The sequence below is a fragment of the Mastigoproctus giganteus genome, chromosome 8 (assembly GCF_048544385.1).
Source record: "Mastigoproctus giganteus isolate SK-2022 chromosome 8, ASM4854438v1, whole genome shotgun sequence".
In the NCBI taxonomy this organism is placed as follows: Eukaryota; Metazoa; Arthropoda; class Arachnida; order Uropygi; family Thelyphonidae; genus Mastigoproctus; species Mastigoproctus giganteus.
Window position 1 is genome coordinate 130145656 of NC_143582.1, and position 15938 is coordinate 130161593.

A 15938-nucleotide genomic window follows, 5' to 3' on the forward strand; every position below is an offset into this window, starting at 1 on the left:
TCACAATAAAATATTCATGAAAAATATTTTGTTCTGTTTTGTGAAGCAGTGTACACTAACACCATGTATTTCACTTTTTCAACATCATCACCAGACTAAGTAACAATTATTGCCATGTTTCAAAACACTTCCACAGACCAGTTTTGTGGAAGTCCTCTAACTGTCCTTCAAACCATGACTCAGCAGCAAAAATCACCTTATCATCAGCAGCAAAGCATTTTCCATGAAGAAAGCTGGACAGGAAAGAGGAAGAAATCTGAGGGTGCAGGAGGCAGCAATATTTTAAATCAACATTTTTGGGCACATCTCACTGCAGCATGTGAGGAGTGCACATGAGCATTATCTTAGAGCAAGTGCACATCTTTTGACAGCAAATCTCATCTTTTTTTTTTTTTTTTTTTTTTTTATAACAGAACGTAGCTTTATGAGTAGGTTGGAATAATACTTCACCATCACAATACAGCTGTTTTGAAGGTAATCTGTTGGTATTACACCATGCTGATCCCAAAAAACTGATAGCATCACCTTGCCAGTACTTGGTTGCACCTCTGCATTTTTTAGGGGTGGTGATTATTCATGCTTCTGTTGTTTTGGCATTAGTTTAGTTTTGGAATAATGGTGATGGATCCAATTTTCATTAATGGTGACTAGTTGTAAAAAAAAACTCCTCTCGCTTTTTCTGGCATAGTGACAACATTTCATATGCACATTGTGCCTTTTCCTTCTTCTGGTAAGAAGTCAGAAAGCCTGCAAACCCATCTAGCAGATACTTTACTCATGCAACTGTTGATGGATGATGTTCTCCACAGACCTACACCAACTTCTAGCTCTGCAGTAGTTCTTTGATGCTAAAATGGCAATCTTCCAGGATTAATGCCTCATGTTTTGCAAAACTCTCTTCTGTTACAGCAATTGCTGGCATGCTGGAATTTCTTTGATGATGAATTGTTTATACCAATGTGCAACAACACTGTAACCTGGGCATCTTCCCCATAAACAGCGACCATTTCTTCATGGACTGTTTTGGGTATTTTCCCATGCAGAAAGAGGAACCAAATCACTGATCAGTATTCCACTATATCCACTGTGACACTTCACTTCATTTAGCACTGCAAAAAAAAAAAAAAAATTAATTGTCAGATTGAACCTAAAATTTGTGTGGTTGCTATAGAGATTTCAAGGCATCAAGCAAAAAAAATTTTTCATCATTCTGTACTTCTGGGTGAATACAAATCTTTTTCTCATACAAGTAGCAGAAATGGTTGCACTGATGGCAGATTTGGAGGAAGATTTGCAGAAATTGTTTAATACCAATTTCTGCAAATCTTCCATCATCAATGTTCCTTGCAGAACACTGATGACTTTCCTTTAGCCTTAATAGCCTAAAGGACAGTTGTGATAAGGTTTTACAATGAGAATAAATATTGGGAAGACAAAGGTTAGGAGAGTGGGAAGAGAACAGCATGAGTTAAATAGTGAAATAGGAGGAGGAAGAATAGAAGAATGATCAAGTATAGTTATTTGAGGGGCCTAATGGTGATCAGCAGGTAAAATCCTGCCAGCCTTTGCCTCTTGCTTCTGGTGTACAGCTTGTTGATGACCACTAGTTCTTTCATTTAGATTTTAAAACAGTTCCCTTTTCTTTAAATTTGCTTGCTATCTTTTTAATTGTTGCAATTGCCAGAAATGCAACACTTTAAAAGTTTCTGTCTACTAAGTACAGGCATACCTCGGTTAACGTTACCTCTGATAACGAAGCTTCGATATAACGAAGTCGGCAATTTCAAGCCCCATTTAACATAAAAAAAAATATTCCAGTTTAATCACCTGAAATCTAAACAAACTGAAGAAATTACGGAAACCTTTGGGGCTTCCTGTGGTTGGTTCGAGAAATTTAAAAAACGGGCCAGGATTCATAGTGTAAAATTAACAGGAGAAGCTGCAAATAAGTTTCCAGAAAAACTAAAGGAAATAATTGAACGTGAAAATTTTCCAAATTTGGTGTTCAATGTTGACGAAAGCGGTTTGTTCTGGAAACGGCTACCAACAAAAAGAGCTTTATTTCTATTGAAGAAAAATCAGCTGCTGGGTTCAAAGCAGCCAAAGACAGTGTAACGTTACTCTTTGGATTAAATGCCTCTGGCGATTATAAATTAAAATTGTTATTAGTTTACCATTCAGAAAATCCGAGGGCATTAAAAGGTAACATAAAAATGAATTTACCTGTAACAGGGAAAGCAAATAGAAAAGCGTGGGTTACCAAGGAGTTATTTACTGATTGGTTTGTTAACCACTTTTGTCCTGAAGTAAAACGGTATTGTCAAAAAAAAACAACTTTGAAGAAAAAGCTCTTTTGTTGTTAGACAATGCTCCGGGACATCCTACTGATCTTAACACGTTGGACACATGCATTCCTGTCAAAGTTGTGTTTCTTCCAGCAAACACAACTTCCGTGATTCAACCATTGGATCAGGGAGTAATAGCATCATTTAAAGCTTATTATCTGCGTCGAACATTAAGCAGTTTAACTGAACTAGAGGATAAAGAGGAAATGACAGTTAAAACTTTTTGGAAAAACTACACCATTAAAAACGCAATTGAAAACATTGATAGTTCTTGGAAAGAAGTCACTAAGAAATGCTTAAATGGAGTTTTGCGCAAAATATGGCAAAATAAGTTTGGCCTAGAAGTTGTACTAAAAGAAGAAAATAACATCCAAGAAATTAGAAATGAAGTTATCCAGATGGCTCAATCAATAGGTTTCGAAAATGTCGATGAAGAGAATGTTAGAAATTTATTGAATGCAGAAGATGATGGTTTTTTAGTGGAAGATTTAGAAAACCTTGTTAGCAACGACGACAAAGTTAATGAAGACGAAGTTAAAGAAGTTCCTGCCGAAAAAGTGTTAACAACCAAAGATTTAAAAAGGTGCTTAAATGACATTGAAAACGTTTTAAATTTTTTTAGTGAAAATGATCCTGATTTAGGAAGAAGTGTTATTGTTAAGCGATCAGTGTTAAATGCAATAACTCCGTATAGGCAATTGCTAAATGAAAGAGAAAAAGAGCATAAAAACAACTTTAGACTCGTATTTTAAAATGTGATTTCACTTTGTATGTAAGTTGACTGTTTATTTAATAAAACTTTTCTTTGTTCGGAAAAAAAGCTTTTCATTTTCTTTACGTAGGAACGTATCCCTATTCTGGCCATAGTATTTTTACCTCTGAAAACGAAGTTTCGCTTAACGAAGTAATTTCGTAGAACGCATCCTATTCGTTATTCGAGGTATGCCTGTACTTCCTTTTTAAATGAGTCCTTCATGCCAACCAGAAATTTGCTTTCTGTTAAGGTCTATACCAGTGATTCCCAACTGGTGTGCCATGACCCTTTTAAATGTGCCGTGAGATTAGGGAACCCACCCACACCTATTACAACATGGTGTAGATACGTTGACGATATTTTTACCGTAATACCATGTGGCTCTGAAACTACACTACTGGTATACCTCAACTCCCTATCTAATTTCATCAAATTTACCATAGAGTCAGAGGTGAACGGTACGCTCCCATTCCTGGACGTCCTAGTGCATCGCGTAGGCCCACATCTAGAGACTTCAGTATATCGCAAACCTATGTGGTGCAGTCAATTCACTAACTACAGATCCGGCCATGCACCAAGCCATCTCAATAGCACTGCCCGCACCCTATTCTCCAGGGCTTGGAGCCATTCCAGCTCTAATACAATTAGGCATAACGAGATCTCCCGTGTGAAGGCGGACCTAACCAAATGTGGTTATCCATCCCATGTGCTAAGCAGATGCCTATTACAGGCAGAAGAACTCACATCCAACCCAAGACCACCGAACCAAGTCGGTATATCGTCCGCCTACATTCCCTATTATCCAGGCGTGTCAGAACGGATCTCAAAGGTCCTTAGAAATTACAACATCAAATGTGTGCAATTCCCCTGCAGGAACCTACGTTCACTTGTCTCCAGCATGAAGACCCCTGTCACACCTGTCTTACGCAGCAATGTAGTATATCGCATCACCTGTAGAGACTGTAACAGTTGCTACATAGGAGAAACATCAAGGCGTCTCCAAGATTGCCTTACGGAACACGACAGAGCAATCCGGCTTGCCAAAACTGACCAGTCCGCGGTCGCGGAACATTTTTGGGCCACCAACCACAATCTTGACCCCCAAACGCGACTTTGAAATAGTAGACCACTCACGACACTTTCGCCACCGCCTATGGATAGAGGCACTCAACATAGTAAACAATCCAAAGGCATTAAATCGCCAGAAAGGCATACGTCTACACCCCATCCTAGAGACAACAGTTTTAATGCTAGATGATCAGTGGAGTAGAAAGCAGCGCACTTCCGTGCAACAACAATGATTATCAACAATGATTAAGAAAGCACTTATCCATTGTATTTAAATGTCAGTTGATGAAGAGACATGCGTCTCGAAAGCTACTGTTAGTATATATTTGTATTCTTACATTAAACTGGATTTATAACTTATACGTGTATGTTATTATAGATTAGGGAAAATTCCACTGAGTTCAATGGCAATCACTATTTCGGTGTGCCATTAATATTTGTCTTTTAATTTAAAGCATGACTTGAGAGACAAAAGATTGGGAATTATTGGTCTAAAAAAATGAAAATTCTTTCTTCTTGTGGCAACTAGTAAGCATTTTTCTAATTTTCCTACAACAAACAAAATTTATGAGCTTCTAGATTAATTTTTATTATTTTGCAGGTCACATTTCTTTGATAACTCTCATGCTTTAGACCAAGAATTAAAAAAATTATGAAAATAAAAAATCTACTTTTCCTAAATAAAATAAGTTTACTTTTCCTTTCTTTCTTTTTATTAGTTTTATCTAAATAAGCTTTTAGATATGATATATCTTTGTGCACTATCTTGTACAAAAAAAGTTGGCTGATATTACAGTCATTATAAGTGTGTGTGTGTTATTTGGTTTTTAGGAGCATCCTCCGTATTTGGTGGTGATGGGCTCGAACCACTGTGTGTGTGTGTGTGTGTGTGTGTGTGTGTGTGTGTGTGTGTGTGTGTGTGTGTGTGTGTGTGTGTGTGTGTGTGTGTGTGTGTGTGTGTGTGTGTGTGTGTGTGTGTGTGTGTGTGTGTGTGTGAAGAGAGAATATCATTATAACAACATAGGTAAATGATATATATCAGAAAACTGCTGCTGCAACTTTTGTTACAGCACACTGGCACTTATTCAGTATCACAGCACAGCTCTTATTTAGTACCAAGTATGCTTGGAATGATATAGATAAGGGAATTGTTTGCAATTATTTTACACATTCAAAACTTTGTTAGGTGTTATGATTCATCTGTCCTATACTTTTTATGTTGTTATCATGTTGTACATATGAATAATATATTTTTCATAAAGTAGTCTCAAAACTTATTAAAATTAACTTTTCTTCTCCATCTCCCAAAAAAAATCTATCTCCCACATAAGCAGAAAAGAGGCAATAATAATTACAGAATAGACTATAACGTTTGTAGAGGAAGGGATTCTGTATTCAAATAGCACTCTTAAGGTGACTAATTCAAAATTTGAAAGTAGATAGTAAAAATCATAATTTAAAATGCTTACATTAGCAGTATGGGAAGATGGCATATTCCAAACATGTCTTGATTGAGAGTGATGCAAAGTTGCTATTTCCAAACTAAGTTCTTCATGGAGAACATTTTGCAGTTCACATTTCTTTGATAACTCTCTTGCTTTAGACTGAGAAAAATAAAAGATAATACATTTCCTTTCTTCTTAATATACACAACTGAATACAAAGAAGATAAGAACACGACTCCAACTTTCATAAAATAACCACTTTACAGATTAACATTACATTCCTTCACAAAAGTTTCAACCAGAAGAGAAGTCATTTATAATTTTAATACTGAAAACAATACACATTTTAATTTGTTTATGTTATCATTTTCATCTACAGTTATTTATTCTTTTAGTTGTCATATTATTATTTTATTCTCTTCAGTCTCTCATATGTATGAATTTTTTTTTAATGAAAATTTCAAAATATGAAAGCTATAACACATAATACAGGACTCCCGGACTTACGTAATACTCAACCTATGGAAATTCGACTTTATGCAAGTTTTTGTCGGCCAGTGGAAACTTAAAAAACTATGGAAACGTACTTTGCATCCCGTAGAAATAAATGGAGGTATTGTGAAAATATCGTAATGTGAACCCAATAACACTTTTTTTTTTTTTTTTTTTTTTTTTGTAATTCGTTCCAAGTCCTTGGAAGTTGAAAATTTCATTATACTGTATTACTAAATACAGTATTACTATGGGGATACTGTATTACTTTTATATGATTGAAGTATATGAAAATTCATTATACTTCAATCATATAAAAAACAAATTTTCAGAAACTTCTCTTCATTCCTATTTACTTATCAGAAACTTCAGAAACTTCTCTTCATTCCTATTTACTTATTACAATGATGAAGGGAAAGCGACCAACGAAAAGTGCAAGTGGTGGTAGTGCCAGGAAACGAAACAAAATGATTTAGAAATGAAGATGAAAACGATTAAGAAGTACAAAGAAGGACAAAGTTTGCCATCTACTGCAAGGGAATTAGGTCTCGCTGCTTCAACAGTGAATACTATTTTAGAGGGCAGTGCACATATAAAAGAACATGTCAAAGGATCAATGAACTTAAGATCAACAGTGATCACAAAATAGCATTTTGTGATCACTGTTAATCTTAAGTGCGTTGATAGATCGAAGATAGAACAACTGTTAATAATACGAATGGAAAATCAGATTCAGAAGTGAGTGCCCTTCAGTCTATGACCATTCAAAGCAAAAGCAACAAGTATTTATAAAGATATTAAGGATAAAGATATTATGGCAAACCCCAATCCAAGTTCATGGCAAGCAACAGGTGGTTTAATAGGTTCAAGCATTGCTCTGGTTTCCACAACGTTAAAGTATGCGGTGAAGTGAAGTTGCCAGTGCTAATTCTGCAGCTGCAGAGAAATTTTGTGATGTGTTGGAAAAAAATATTGATGAAGGCAGCTATTTAATGCTGTAAATTTTTAACGTTGACGAAACTGTTCTGTATTGGAAAAAAATTCCGGATCGAACATACCGGATGCCAAAGAGGAAAATACAATTTTTTTTTTTTTTTTTATGAAAACCCCAAACACGAAGGTATCAAAACCTATAGTACTTAGTACCGTGCAGGGGTTGAAGGAGAAGTATGGGTGGAGGGGAATGCCGAAAACTTTGCTCTAGAGACTAAACATGGGTTTCACCACTTCAAGCCTACAATAAGCAAAGTGGTGGTATTTCACAATGCCAGATTTCAAGGCATCAAAAGACAGGGCCACGCTCTTGCTTGGAGCTAATGCAGTGGGAGATTACATATTAAAACACTGCTTGTGTACCATTCTAGAAATCCTCGTGCATTTAAGGGCATTAATAAAGCCATCCTACCCATGCATTTCCGATCGAACCAGAGAGCATGGATAACAATCTCTCTTGGTTTAAATGGTTGGATTGGTTTAAATGCTGCTTCATTCTGAGGTTGAAAAATATTGTAAAAACAACATTCCTTTCAAGATTTTGCTTCTATTAGATAATGCTCCTGGCATCCTATGCATCTAGATGATTTCAATTCGAATGTGAGAGTCATATTTCTACCACCAAACACGACTTCACTCATCCAACCTATGGATCTGGGTGTTATTTCGAATTTAAAAGCATACTATTTATGCACAACATTTGCTCAGGCATTGTCTGCAGTAGATGATGAGAAAAATTTTATGTTAAGACATTTTGGAAATCTCACAATATTTACCAGCCATCTTATACATTAATAAGGCCTGAGCAGAAATTACTAAAAGTTGTTTAAATGGCACATAAAAGAAAATATGCCCACAGCACGTAAAAGGCTTCAAAGGATTTGAAAAAAAGACGAATCAGATGAAAAGATTACAGATAAGATTGTAATGGTTGCAGAGCTACTTCAGTTGGAAGTTGATGCCAAAGATGTAGAGTTAATAGAGGAAGAAAAGGAATCATATAATCAAGAACTTATTGACTTGCAGGCAGCGATAGTGAAAGAAGAAAATGCTGACGAAGCTCAAGAAAAACCAAATGAGGAGCCAAGATGCTTCATCACCAAAGAGATGGCAATGGCATTTCGTGAAATTGCATCGGTAATGGCGAGGTTTGAGAAGATGGATCTTGACAGTGAATGATTCTTAAAAGTTAACAGAGGGGTGAATGATATGCTTGCTTGTTACAAAGAAATCTACAATAAAAAGAAAAAAGCCACCCTCCAGTCATCCATTAATATGTTCTTTTGTAAGGTTGAGCGGCCGGCCCCTTCCAAATCTCCACAGCCCTCAACTTACACAGCGGCGTACTTATCAGCTAAAGACGTCGATTCTGGCAATGATGCTCGAGAGGTAAAACTTATTGACATTATGCCTGTCTCCTCTCTTTTTATTGTAATTTTGTAATTTTGAAAGTCTAATTTTTTAAATTGCACCCTTTTGTAATTTTTCCTGCGCATGAAATAAAAAATTGAATAAATATAATAAATAATTCTATTTACATGTTCGTTGAACATTTCTTTTTTGATTCAATCAATTCAGTAAGCACAGTTGCGAGTGCTGCACAAGCATGGGGGGAAATTCCGACTTATGTAGTGTTCCACAGAACGCAAGCTTTACGTAAGTCGGGGATTTCCTGTACTATGAATGGATCGAAGGTTGAAAAGCCAGATGAGATATTATGATGTTGAACTTGAATTTCTCTAGATTATAATTTTCAGGTATGAAAAATGGTTGTTCCAGAGAACAGAAATAGAGGGATAAATGAGGAAGAGAAAAAGTTGGTTTTGAAGTTTGGAATTGGACAGTAAATAGATGCTGATTGGTCGAGACATGGGTTCAATCTAATTTGGAAGACAGCGGAGAAATTATAGATACCAATTCAGACAAGTTAGCTAATATATGCAATGCATTACATTTGAGCATTCAACTTTTTTTCTTATACTAAATGGGTTTTTTTTTCCATTTTTTGTGATTTAATAGAAATGTAATTAGTGCGAATGCATCATGTTAGTACACAGCCAATTCTAGATTAGCAAATTTTTGCAAAAGCGGCATCGTTTAATTCATATCTCATATTGTGAATACCTTCACAACGAGTTGCCATGACATTGCACTACTTCGAATAACTAACGCTTCACCTAAAGGGAAGACTATTGCTATCTCTTTTGCTAATCTAGAATTGGCTGTGTACTAACATAATGCATTTGCACTAATTTGTACACAGTCTAACTTTCTCGCAGCTTGAGGCACAAGCCCTAATGCATTATAGAAATGTAATGTAAATATAGTTATCTCCTTATCAATTAATTACTAAGATTATAATGTTATGGAACACTTAATAGAAATCTATAGACTTAGATTCTCTAAACTTAGCCATTTAGTTTAATTACAACTGTAGGATATTTAATTACTCTCCTCCTTCTGTATTACTCTTTATTTTTCCTCTTTTTTTTTTTTTTAAGTCTCTCTCTCTCTCTCTCTCTCTCTCTCTCTCTCTAAATATATATATATATATATATATATATATATATATATATATACACAGGGTGAGCCAAAAGTAGGTATATAGTACTGATTGTGTGTGTTAGATTGTGTGTTACTGTGTGTCACAGTGTCAGGGACAAGTTCCAGGAATGTTGCAACGTTGATAGAGGACATTTTGAGCACCTAAGACTAAACATGGCCCGATCAGTACTGTATGCCTACTTTTAGCCCAACCTGTATATATATATATATACAGGGTGGGCCAAATATATATATATAGGTGTAACTATTCAATAGCAAAATCACATTCATAACAATTCTTGTGCATGCTTTGCAGGTACTGTGGCACCTCCATAGCCAGGTGGGCAGGAGCAGTAGTGCGTAGCACATGCTTCTTGATTAGACCACAGTTAGAGCTCGTGACCACCAAATACGGAGGATGCAGAAAGGTCAGGGAATGACCACCGCATATCCCCTGAGCAATATGGCCTTAGTAGCAGGTATTGTTCCAAACACAAAGTTCCTCTGCTACTTGTAGATGGACATGGTGAAGATTAAGACAATAGGCACTTAGCATATATATATATATATATATATATATATATATATATATATATATAGAAATGCACCGAACATGGGGGGAGGACTTTATTCTGCAGGTTTTACACATCCAAAGTTATCCTCTTTCAATTTATACATCAGTAAAGATTAATAAAAGAACTTAAAAGCTTATTAAAAATTTATTTTCAAAAAAAGTAAATCACATTTTGAACTTGTAATTCGCAATGTTGTTGTTGGAGGTTTTACAGCACAATGGCAGGTAAAGGCCATTAGGCGCCAAACAATGGTAGGAGTTACCAGGTGTAATTCGCAATGATATTTAGTTTAGCTCAGCAAATGTTTTTAACGTCCAAATACAAAATTTCATGTAAATCCATCCAGTGGGAGTCCCTCCGTTACATGCAGATGGACAGACAACAGGAACATGGCAAATACATACATGCAAACACACCTAAAAACAGTTCCTGTGGAAGTATCTATAGAGAAAGCATGTGACAGAAAATTACTGTCTATAAGATAGAGAGTTGTTGTTGTTTGTTTGGTTTTTAGGAGCATTAGCAACTAAGGCAATATTGCTCCGGGGATATGCGGTGGTCATTCCCTGACCTTTCTGCATCCTCCATATATGGTGGTCACGGGCTCAAACCTCGGTCTAACCAAGAAGCGTGTGCTACACACTGCTGCTCCTGCCCTGGCTACGGAGGCGCCAAGATAAAGAGTGGAGATACTTTGTAAGAGATGGGTCATTAATTAACTTGACTTCACTCTTTTGAATAGTCTAGGAGCTTTAGGGAGGCTATGGAAGCACCACTCCAAAAAATTGATGAAACATATCCTGTAACTTAAAGTTGTGCTAGATATTTTGGTCTTAAATTCAATAAAAGTTCTTGAATTTTATAAACAGCCATTATGGAATTAAGCTCCTTTGTTCCCATAAATTAATTATTCTGTCATGTTTATCATTCATATTTCTTCTACAGGCACACTGGTATTCGCATGATCCCCATCACCACTGCCACATCTTAATTTTCATTCATATATGCAAACTTACTCTCTATCAGCTGGAGAGTAACTGGGATGTCACTATTAATACTGAAGCACTCTTCCATTACCTCTTCACCCAACAACTAGGCTTATCAACATGGTAAACTTTTAGCATAGTTCACCAACTTCACCCACAATTTTATTCTCCCATATTACCTTCAAGCCATCTGAATCAGATCATTATTTATTCACCATCCGTAAATGATGTACACACAGGCAACCATAAGTTATGCCAACCATGATTTAAAGTATCTTGATCAAACTTGCCTCAAGAGCCTTTTAACAATAAAATTAAAATTCCTTTATTCTTAAAACTTGACTTCATTCTAAAATGTACAAAAATGTCAGCATTTTTCTCAAAATTTATTCCCTCAAAGTGCGATTGAAGGCTTAGAGAATTCCATGATTCAATCATGGAATTCTGTGGTGGATCATGGATGAACAGTTAGGCTGCAAATAAATAACAAAGATGTTAGCTTTGATAAGGAGTTATACATTGGAGTGCATCTTACAATTATCTAAAATTCGCATGGCTTGATCACTGAAAAGGCCTGCAGATGTGTAGAGTGCCCAAGACTCATGAACAAAATGTTTTCAAACCAGTCAAGCACACAGGTTCAGTAATCCATGCTTGTTTATTAGCTGTACGAGGGGAGTTCAAAACGTTTGTGGCCTGTGTTGCAGAGTCTGGTATAGGTCAGCAACTTAGATGGTGACCCTACAATTTTATTGTGGCTCAATGACCTCAGTTTGGTGTGACATAAGCACTGCGAAAGCAAAAATAAGAGTAGGAGTGTGTTATAGGCCTAATGACTCGAATGAGTACAATGAACAATTATACAGAGAAATAGAGTGGGCCAGTAAATCAGAATGTCTTATAATGGGGGATTTTAACTTCTCAGATATTGACTGGAACTTGTGGGTTGGTCACTCACACACTAGTCAGACTTTTGTGGATTTATTGGATGATTGTTTTCTGCAGCAGCATGTTCGAGAGGCAACCAGAGAGAGAGTAATACTCTTGATCTGGTTATTAGCAGTGATCATTCGTGTATTAAGGATTTGCAGATAAAGGAACCACTAGGTGGCAGTGATCACAGTGTACTGATGTGGGATTTACTTAAAGATATAATTACCATCAGGGGTAAAGGAAAGGGTTTTTGTTCCGTAAAGGTGAGTACAGTGGTCTCAGAAAGTTTTTAAATTCTGTACAGTGGGATAAACTGACAATGTTACCAACAGTAAATTCTAAGTGGGAAGCATACAAGGAATTAATCGTGGATGCTACTAAAAGTTTCATACCTATTAAGAAATATTGTTCAAGGTTTAGGCCTAAATGGTTATCAAATGAACTAATGAGACTTGTAACAGAGAAGAAAAATGCATGGGATGCATATAAATTATCAAGCGACTCAGAAGCTATGGCAGATATAAGCTAGTCTGTAATCAGGTCACAAAGGAGGTTAGGCAGGCAAAGGCAGATTACGAGAAATCCTTGGCAAAAGATGCTAAGAAAAACAGCAAGGATTTCTTTACTTATATAAACTCTAAAAGGAAGGGGATGAATCTTATTGGTCCACTTGACACCGATGGTTCGAACTGTTGATGATCCTGCTCAGATAGCAAACAAACTGAATGAGTATTTTGCATCTACATTCACACATGAGGAATTATTAAGGTTTGAAAATGGCAGAAGGTTATCAAATTGTAGCAGGATACTTAATGATTTTGTAATAACCGAGAGCAAAGTGGAGGAGGAATTGTTGAAGTTAAACATAATTAAAGCATCTGGGGTGGATGGATCTATCCAGTTATATTAAAGGAGGCGGCAAAGCAACTAAGCAAACCCTTAGCCATAATTATGAGAGCATCCTTGGACTCAGGGGAGGTTTCCACGGACTGGAGATGTGCAAATGTATCCCCAATTCACAAAGGGGGATCGAAGGGTAATACGAGTAATTACAGACCAGTTAGTTTAACTTCTATTCCGGGTAAAATAATGGAGTCACTGGTTAAAGATGCATTTCAGGATCATCTAGACAAGACTGCAGCAATAATTCAGACACAGCATGCGTTTGTTAAGGGAAAGTCTTGTCTGACAAATTTGATCGGATATTATGATGTGGTTACAAAGGAACTGGATGCAAAAAATAATTTTGATATCATATATTTGGATTTCAGGAAAGCTTTTGACACTGTTGCGCATGAAAGACTATTGTACAAATTAGAGCAGAATGGTATTAAGGGTAAGTTGCTACAATGAATAAAAGGATGGTTAAGTATGAGAAAACAGAGGGTAGTAATCAATGGGTGCTGCTCTTCGTGGACTAATGTTATTAGTGGAGTCCCACAGGGTTCGGTGTTGGGTCCACTGTTGTTTTGTATATTTATCAATCATATTGATGAAGGTATATCAGGCTTAATGTCGAAGTTTGCAGATGATACAAAGTTTGGCAGGATTGTTAATGACAGTAATGGCAGTGTGCTACTGCAACAGGATCTAGATAATTTGGGTAGATGGGCTAAGAAGTGGCAACTGAACCTTGACAAATGCAAAGTACTGCATATGGGTAGAAGTAACCCCAGAGAAATGTACCAACTGTGTGGTACTACACTTAAGGTGGTAGAAAATGAAAAAGACCTGGGAGTAATTGTGCAGTCAGATATGAAGTTTTCTGAGCAATGCAGACAGGCTGCTAGGGCAGGTCATGGGGTTTTGTCCATGATATATAGGAATTTTGCTAGCAGGGAAAAGGAGGTGATTGTCCCTCTGTATAAGGCAATGGTCAGGCCACGCCTTGAGTACTGCGTACAGGTCTGGAGGCCTCATTTTAGGAAGGATGTAGATTTACTTGAGCGTGTACAGAGAAGGGCAACAAGATTGGTGAGGGGAATGAAGGGATCCTCTTACCAAGAGAGGCTTAAGTTCTGCAAATTGCAGTGGCTGGAGACTAGGCACCTGCACGGTGATCTGATTGAGGTATATAAGGCCTTGAGTGGGTTGAGCACGATGAATTCTGATGGGATCCTTCCATCTACATTCACACATGATCTGGTTATTAGCAGTGATCATTCGTGTATTAAGGATTTGCAGATAAAGGAACCACTAGGTGGCAGTGATCACAGTGTACTGATGTGGGATTTACTTAAAGATATAAGTACTTGTTCTTATTCTACTTGTTCTTATTCTACTAGATGTGCAGAAATTTGCCTTTAGCAGCGGGTGGTTAATTGCTGGAACACACTTCCATCTGTCGTTGTGGAAGTTGAATAAATTTAAGGAGGAACTGCACAGGTATTTGGAGGGAATGGTATGATTTGTTATTTGAATTTTTTTAACAGACTACATAATATAGGATAACCTATACAGTATTTTGATCCAATAATTGTTATTGGAACATGTGCTAAAATATTTTATTGAAAATTTGAAGTCAACTTACTTATAACATCATAAAATGATGAACTACAAATCCTTGTCAACTAAATCTGAATTGCAATTTTCAGTATTTAAAGATGAATTATCTGCTGTATTAATAATAAGTTTGTCGATTTTCTCATCATTTTGATTTCCACTTTCCCAATATTGGTTTTCAATACTAATTACATGATCGCAACTTTTCTTCCATTTGTCGTGAGTATACTGTCTGAAAAATTTTTTTTCCCAATTCTTTCACACTGCCAGGGTTAAAGAACTGTTATTTTTAGCAAACTGCTGTTTAGTTTCTCCCCACTCAAGTTCAATAGGGTTTAAATTAGCATGATAAGGAGGAAGTTGAAATAAAGTATAACCATGCATTATCAAAATGTCATTGATTTTGTATTTGGATTGTATGAGAAAAGCTTTAACTAACTGGAGGAGCTCAGGTCTCCTTAAATCATCACTGAATACTATACCATTTTTCTTTAGCCAATGCTGTATATCTCTTTTTAAAGTAGCCAAATTTGTTTTTTTTTATTATATTGTACAGAATGGTAGCAGCCATTGTCCATTACAATAACACAGTTGGGAGGTATATTGGTAGTAGTTTATTTTTGATCCATTTGCTGAAATTTTCAAAGTGCATATCATAATGACTGTCACCAGTCTTCTGCTTCGATTTAAAAATTAGTAAGGCATCATTAAAAAGCATTTATCTTCACAGGCATGAATAATAATCAATTGTGAACCCTTCCTGATTGTTGTAAGCATACCATTTTCACTCTCCAATTGCCAACGACTTCCTACTGTGTGCAGACAGGGAGAAACACGCATCAATGAGATATATTAGTTGTTTTCCATTAGACCTTGCATTTCTTATCTTTCATAACTATTGATACAGCAAGGATGCTATTTTTGATTTATCAATTAATATTTTCCTTCTAGAATGGAATTATTTTTACTTATAACCAATCTCTTTAATTGTTTTTCAAAGTTTAAATTGTTTTTTCCTTGATGCAGTCCAAATTTATGTCCTCCTTTACCACAGGCAAAAGTTTATTTAAATATTTTTATTATATAGTATCGGTGTAAATACACAAATACACCATAGTTAACCCATATATTTAAACTACATATGTAGCGTAGAGGGCATCGTTTTAATTGTATCTCATAATGTGGTTGCCTTCACAACGAGATAGCTACTATTGCATTACTTCAAATAAATAACGCTTCTCTAGTAGAGAAGACTACTGTTATTTATTTTCCGCGGTACCACAACCCAGACGATCGTTTCG

General features: G+C 36.2%; 1 protein-coding gene across 1 annotated transcript in view; it reads right to left on the reverse strand.

Moving 5' to 3' along the window:
- The window catches only part of LOC150081819 (RIMS-binding protein 2-like), a 1020459-nt gene that overhangs the window by 856555 nt on the left and 147966 nt on the right, over positions 1-15938 (reverse strand). Inside the window, exon 5 of the mRNA XM_090380329.1 lies at positions 5637-5771. Within this exon, the coding sequence (XP_090236455.1) occupies positions 5637-5771 (135 nt within the window). The remainder of the gene's footprint in view (positions 1-5636; positions 5772-15938) is intronic.